Source organism: Phalangium opilio, unplaced genomic scaffold (genome assembly GCF_054372755.1).
Source record: "Phalangium opilio isolate 3A_F unplaced genomic scaffold, DU_Popi_V2 ptg000082l_1, whole genome shotgun sequence".
In the NCBI taxonomy this organism is placed as follows: domain Eukaryota; kingdom Metazoa; phylum Arthropoda; class Arachnida; order Opiliones; family Phalangiidae; genus Phalangium; species Phalangium opilio.
The window spans coordinates 6,923,386-6,931,098 of record NW_028324189.1 but is presented as its reverse complement, the minus strand read 5'-3'; the positions used below and the strand labels follow the sequence as shown (position 1 = coordinate 6,931,098).

At 38.8% G+C, this 7,713-nt stretch overlaps 1 protein-coding gene across 1 annotated transcript; it reads right to left on the bottom strand.

The window, feature by feature from the left end:
• Nucleotides 1-2,781: 2,781 nt before the first annotated feature.
• On the bottom strand, nucleotides 2,782-7,520 carry LOC149651258 (adenosine kinase-like). The gene is made up of 7 exons (XM_089848089.1): nucleotides 7,356-7,520; nucleotides 7,128-7,202; nucleotides 6,642-7,056; nucleotides 3,877-4,047; nucleotides 3,714-3,749; nucleotides 3,474-3,588; nucleotides 2,782-3,119 (listed from the first exon to the last, which is right to left on the bottom strand). The coding sequence occupies exons 1-7, from the start codon at nucleotides 7,370-7,372 to the stop codon at nucleotides 2,905-2,907; spliced, it is 1,044 nt and encodes a 347-aa protein (XP_089704215.1). The 5' UTR covers nucleotides 7,373-7,520; the 3' UTR covers nucleotides 2,782-2,904.
• Between the last annotated feature and the right edge of the window lie 193 nt (nucleotides 7,521-7,713).

The window sequence follows — 7,713 nt, the reverse complement described above, 5'->3', positions numbered from 1 at the left end:
GGTTTCTAATAGGTGGAGTCAATGACGAATGATATCATGTCGTTTTTGGCGGACTTTTTCTAGCGGGAAAATTAAATTGAGTTTTTGGATGAAGAAAATTTAAAACTAAATTCAAGAGTTTTAAATATAACTAGACATTAGGTAGAAGAAAATTATCATTTCTAGTAAAATCAATGCAAGTTTAAGACAAACTAAGTTTAAAAAAAAACAGAAATATATCCTTGTTCCAGTTGGATTAACATACATTGTTTATAATCCCCAACGCAAGAAAGACTTCTCTTATGATCGTAGCTATCTCTTACTCGTTAAAAACGGACAGCTGCGCTCAATTTTCATACGCTGAAGATATTTAAACGCGGTTGTTTGAACAGGAGGGGAAAAAAACAGGGAAACTAAATAATAAAGTATAGGGGGAGATCAAATGTTTCAAAACTAGCTGCTACTACTCGTCTCTGGCTTGAAGTTGGTTTCTAAAGTTCTCTAAAAACCGAAGGCCATTGAAAAAAAAATTTGGGGTGAAAAATGGGGACTTCATTTAAGTCTGGTTATAAATTTGAAAAGGAATGAATCTAGTAATTGTTCCCAAGAATATATTTACCTAACTTATCGTAAATTAAATATTCGTAGATAAATCATTGCAGATAAGGCGCGCTGAAGGGGGTAGAGAAATTCCCCCTTCCCAGTTTCTGAACTTTAACCCCGATTCAGGGTTGCCAATCTCAGCATTACAAGTTTTCAAGTCTGTTGTAGACAGCGGTTGAATTGCACTGGCAAATAACTGGCAACATTTGTGGACACACTATCTATTTTCATGTCAAAAATCAACCTAAGTAAAGTTTCCCCCGAGGCTAGGCAGGTGTCTAACAACGGGCTAGCACCCCTTCCAAGTTTCGCGCCATTTCCTATGGGATGGCAACTCCACTGCAAAATATTTTGGACATGGACAGTAGGCGCCCGATTTCCGGTGACCACAATTAAAGAACCCCTGCTTTGTACCGTAAAAGACCAAATAAATAGCGTCTGTAAACCCCAACCACTAACGCGATTTAGGTAACCACGCCCAAAATAATTATACCCTTGTTTAAAGCTTTTAGGATCATAATAATGGATGACATTTGTAGTTACCTAATTACGTTCTTGTTAGGTACCTCGTTGGCACGTACAAAACTCTCTCTTGAAAGTTAAAACTAAGAATTTGGCACCCCACAAATGTTGACTTTGCGCAAAGTTTGCCTAAACTTCTTCTTGTCAATTAAAGACATACCAGCTAGTGTTATCTAAAAATAAACGTTCCCCCAACGCGACTTGGGGAAGAATAGACCCATCCATTAATTACTTGCAGAGAAAATCCGCGCAAGGGGGGGGAGCCGGTCTCTTAGGTTATTTCACTAGCGCCGAGAAACAACGCCAAATTGTGTTTGCATCACTTCTAGAATTAATGGAATAGTCTATTCCAATAAAACTCCATAAACGCCGCTTTTTACCTACCAAGCCTAGAAAGCTAAATTTTGTTTTAAAGTTTTGATGTACCACTGGTTTCCCACTTTGTTTTGTCACCATTTAATTTTACCCAAAAAACAAAAAGTCGCGGTGGGTGAGTGGGCGTACGTACGTTTTAGGTTTTCGATTCAACTTAGGGCGATGACCTTTTTAAGAAAGATGAAATAATTTAGAATAATATTAAATAAAACTGTCTTTGTCTCTATCTATAGATCCTAAAACAAACCAAACCTCCATTTGCCAATAAATAATAATATCATAAAAACGAGTTTCTTTAGTTTGAAATAATGAATAACGTTAATTCTTTAATGAATATTGTCAGGGATAGATTTAATTTTAGAAGTAGGAATTGAGAACGGTTAGTATTTACTTCAGTTATTCCGACTCATAGCCCAGTATAGAGCCCCTCCCTCCAACACGTAACGAAAAGTTTAAATTATCTTATTGGCTCACTTAAACTACGTTTTGATGACGTTGCTGACGGGGACGGAGAAAAATACGTAATTCCTTCTTCTTACCTCTGTCGCTATGACCCGCCTCTCTTTTCATACCCTCCCGTCCCGTGGAAGGGGGTCCGGAACTTTGACGCGCGCCCAGATTACTCCGTCCTCCATTCCTACTTCTAAAATTAAATCTATCCCTGCTATTGTATTAATAATTCTTTATCGGAAGATGGTAGGGAGATTTTTTGAAAGCGATATATATTCATGAATAAAATGTTTCAATTCGCAATAATTCATAAAAATTTTGAATTTCATCCATTGAAAAAGGCAGTGGAGATATATTTAACGTTTCATATGCCATTTCTTTTGGGGGGGGAGAGAGTAGCACGACCTGAATCTTAAGAAAGAATTTTAATGGGGGATGCAGTCACAAATCATCCTCAGAAAGGTGGGGGGGAGGGGTATTTAAAGAGGCATAGCATAGATGGAACACAAATGACTCAGTTTTCGTAGAAGCTGTAAAAATCCCCCCCATCCACCCACACACACACACACCAACTACCAAAACGAAATGCTAAGCCTTTGGAATTTTTTTCTTTTTAATATAAAGATGAAATAAATCAAAGCTCTTTTTTATTTGGTAAAAAAAAAAAGAAAAAAATTCCAAAGTTCAAATTTAATTCTTATTCAAATTAAATCTATATAGGAAAGGGTTGTTTGTTTCGCAATTTGCAAACCGGTTGTTTGTTTTGCAATTTGCAAACCGGTTGTTTGTTTTGCAATTTGCTGTCTATCAATTGCAGAGTTGATGGAGTTTTAAATTAAGACTTCATTAAAATAATTTGCGATTTCATTTTTTATTTTAATTAATTGTTTATAGGCCTAAATTTCAATAATTTTGTCATGATTTTTAAATTCTTTTCTGTTTGCTTGTTTTTGTACAATAAAAGCTTAGTTTTAGTTACACTTTGAAGGAATGTGAGCTAGGGAACGTCACGCCAGACCTTTGAATGACTTCAGTCGCCGCGTAAATTCCGCATTTTACGCAAATTTCTATGGGTTGATTTTGGGCCAGTTGCGCTAAGAAACCTCCGACGAACGCGTCCCCGGCTCCGTTTGTATCAATAACCAAGTTACTGTCCAGTTGAACCGCATCGTACTCGGTTATTTCATTGTCTAAAATTCAAAGATTTAAAAGACACACGCTTCAAAATAATTATTTTATCAAAAAACTAACAATTTTTTTGTTGTAAATCTAAAAAAAATGTTGCCAATTAGCCTTATTCCTGATCAGCGCCACCTACCCATAGCGGCGACTTTGAGAACTACTGTAAGCGGCAAGCCAATCAGATATCGCTAAAATCTGGTGACGTCACTGACTGGCACTCTCGGGTCTTACCAAAAATGACGTCACCAGATTTTAGCGACATCTGATTGGCTTGCCGCTTACAGTAGTTCTCAAAGTCACCGCTATGGGTAGATGGCGCTGATCAGGAATAAGGCTAATTAAAATAATGCGTAATTAATTACCTTTGGCTACAATTACCGGATCTTTTCCCTGAGTAATTATGGTAATCCTCGATCGTTTATCATTAATTTTTGGCAAATTACATATTTTCAGAGCAATTTCTTTCCTACACGTTACCTAAGATAAAAAGCTAATGAATACACTTTTGTCTTTAAAGGGAGGGTGAAAAGCAAAATCACTCGCTTGATTTTCCCTTTCAACCTCCCTTTAACAACTAAAGAGTATTTCGAAATAAGCTTTACCCCCAAATTTTGTTCTTTAGCGAAAGTATCCGCTTCCTACATGTACCATACATAAAAAACAGAGCTGGAGTTAGAACTATTTGTTTATCAAAGTTGCTAAGATAAATTATCTCTAAATTGAAGTTAATTAATTAATTAATTAATTAAAAGAAGATAACTAAACCGTTTCATTGCCAAATAAGATATCAACGTAAGGTAACGCATTCATCAATGGCTCTTTATAAAAGGCACTGATGAAAGGGGCACTCAGGTTCATGCAAAATAAACGATTATGCGATGAAGCGTATTCTGCCACTAACATTTGCGATTCTGGACTGACCGTCAGAAAGAAACCCTTCAAAAAGGAATTAAACGCATCAATTACCACCCAACTTGAATCTTAAAAATTCCTTAACTAAAGAGTCTCGAAAAAAGCAAGTCACGAAAGTCAAGATTTTCTTATTAGCTAGGTGTGGTGCGGGGCTGGCGAGGGAATGTTACGCTGTTAACTGTGGAACGACTCCGGTCGGGTGGGACGCTAGAAATGGGGGGGGGGAATACTCGGAAAGATGGCGGGCGGTCTTCCTGATTCGTCTAACGTTACTGAAGTGGACCGCCAGCCATTTTTTTCGAGTATTCCTCCCCTTTTTCTAGCTTCCCACCGGATTTGCACCGTTCCACAGTTAACGGCCGATTTCTCTCCGATTTCACATCCCCCATCATCCTCGCTATCGTAATATCAAGTACACTCGTTTTCTAACAAGCGAATGGTAATACAGATTGTGCGCGTGCGCTTAGGGGGTTAGAGAAATTAACCCCAGCCCTCCCCGTTTCTTAACTTTAACGGCGTGTTGCCAGTAGTAATTCGTGACTCTAGCAGCATCTCTTCATGTTTGGAACTGAATTGAACAGAATACTACCAGCTTTTTCAGTATCTATTGTAGTAGATAGAGGTAGAATTGCACAAGTTACGTATGACTGGCAACACTTGTTTTACGCACTACCTATATAACCAAACTATATACAAGTATAACTACACGCTCTATCAAAATTATTTCATAAAATCTGTAAACCAATAGAGTAATATTTGCTGAGGGGGGGGGGGGTGAGACGTTATTGGTTTTTCAGCCAATGAAATTAACAAGCCAACAGATGGAGTCACCTTCTGGTGGCTATAGAGCTCATGTTAAATTCTGCCGCCAAAATGGCGAATGGGCGGAGTTTAATGTCACCCTCCCCGTAACCGATATAACTCTATACGGGATTTACGAGAGGTATTTCTGTGGGCGCTGTCATAACCTGTCGGCGGCCTTTAGTTAGTGGCTGACATTCCCTGTCGTCGAACGCGCTCCGTAGCCTTGGCAGAACAACTCTCCGAAAAGGGGGCGGTAACCTCGTAAGCCCCGTATAGACCCAACCAACAAATCTTTTAAATTTTTATAACCGCTCAGATCTCGTTCTCGGGCTTTGAGGCGAGAAAGGGATAACCTGATTGGCTTGATTTTGCCACGCGCAGAACCTGTTTCACCCCAAGAGTCAGACTTTAATCCAATCAGAAAAATAAGAGATTTATTTTCATCGCTCAACGACAGATGGTGGTACTACAGTCAACTTTGTTAGTCACGTGATCCTATCCCTCAGATGAAGACGAGACCAAGCCAACTTTTTTTATTTATTGGTTGGGTCTATAGGCCTATTTCAGACGCCCATAGAACCTAAGCGGTACCAAAAATGGCAGCCCGCTGCCAAAACTAAGCCCTGACGTTTTACCTAGACACTGACGTCAGGCAGGAGAGACTTGAGAGTGAGTGTTGATCTAATGCTAAAAAAACCGTCATACAAATGGTAAAGGGGGAAAGAAGTGATGGTAGGAATTTCTATCTCCTTTCCATGATTTTAGCTAACGCGCAGGCGCGAGTGACGTCGTTTACTACCGCCAACAACACTTCTAATCACCATGACGGATATTCAAAAACAACCTTCCCCTTCCAGTTCAAAGCCCGTTTTTAAATTTGACGCATGCGCGCGGACACCGCGACGAATGGCAGAGCCAGCGCCAGAGAGAAACTAGTTTAGCCACGAAGCGAACGAAACCGCCTATTCACTTTATTAATTACTCCCTCTCAAGTCTCTCCTCCCTGCTGACGTTACAACTGAGATAGTTCTATTGAAGTTACAAATAGAGTGTTGTAAAACTATACTTTTCCCATTTTTATTCCCTTTTGGTTATAGAGCAAACAAACACTCCCCATCCTCGTGGGAATACAGAAATTTAAGCGGAACCACAGAGAGTTTAGAAGGGGAGTGGAAGGCCCCCCTTTGACTCTATTAAACGTGATGACGCCCAAACAAGATGTCGCGTTGAGCTTTTTGGGGTAGGCGAGTTTCCGATCACGTGTTCTAAAATCTCTCTGTTACAAACGCATCATACCCGGAAATCGACCTGCCTAGATAACGTTTAGCAGACGACGTTGCGCTACATTCCAAATCACCCCTTCCATTCCCCTTCTAAATTCTCTCTGGCGGAACCAATTACCCCCTTTCACTTGACAGCGATTTTGTCCAAGATAAAAGAAAAGAAAAAAAAAATGAACCCCATTTACCATAAGCTTCTTGAAGTCTCTTACTCTATTTGAGCTGCCACTGGAGAATACCATTTGAAGAATTTAAGGGACAATATAAAAAGGAGAGTGAACACAGAAATAATTCCAATTTCTCAATGGAATTTCCCCATGCAAATTGGGGGCTCATTGTGGATCTATTTTATTAACCATTGTGTACCCATTCTTTTATTTATCACGTACATGGCGTCCATAAACACACAAACACGCTCACATACAAAAACAGTATCACAAAAGATGTGCATATTACAAACACACACTTCGCTAAAAATCATAACTCAATAGAAATGTTTCTACAAGACTCTTTAGTGTCTAAAACAATACATACTGAAACGTAAAAGATTTCAGCACTTTCAATAAGCTTATAATTATCAGGTTTTTCCAAATGATCTTTGGTAAAATGATTAGCAGCTCCTAAATTAGCGCATAATGATCTATTTGTTCCCTGTTTAGTTATGACTACCGCGCAAGTGCCTGTGGGTTCAGACTGGTGAATTTGGTAGCGAACGTTAACACCAGCTTCTATGGCCTTTTCCCCAAGTACTTTGCCATAATTATCATTCCCAACTGATCCCATAAATACGCAGGTATTGGGTTTGTTAAGAATCCATTGGACAGCTCTCATTGTGTTTTGTACAGCACCACCGGCGGTATATTCAACATTGTATTTTGATACCATTTCATCGTACATGGGTTTATGCTTTTCCTCAGCCAAAATCGCGTCGTTTGGCTTCATACCATACCTGTTGTGTTTTTTCAATTATTAACACAATTAATTAAAAACAACACGTCACACCCTTAAAAACTTAAATACTTTTGTAAAAACTCGTCATCCGTGTTGGCAGTAATATCCAGTAAAGGATTTCCCATTCCAAATATTAAATTATCTCTGAAAAGTTAATTTAGATAAGAATTATCTAAAAAAAATGGTGTGATTTTAAGTTTATTCAGTTTCAATCCTAAGCCTTGGCCATTGCTTATGGGCAGCATGGCTTCATTCAATGTATTGTTTTAAATCATCAGTGTTCAAATAAACACTCACCTTAATTTTGATGCCATTATTATCCTAAATCTATTTAAAGCGACAATTAACGTTAAAGTCAGAGTTAAAATTAAATATAACTTCTTAGAATTAAAAACGCTGGGCTAAACTAATCTTGCAGATACGAGGGCGCCAGACAGACTGAGACAGAGACTCACGTGAGGTATTACTATATTAGAGGGATGCAGTGTTGCCAGATTCCTAAAGCAATACTACGAGATTTTGGCGGGTAATTTAAAAATTGCGCGGGTACTCTGGCGCATGTCTTTGTACCGCGTTCCAGCTTACCTCAACGGAGTCATTGCGCAATTCGAAAAATACTAAGGCCAATGTAATGGTTTTAGTAGTTAGCTAACCG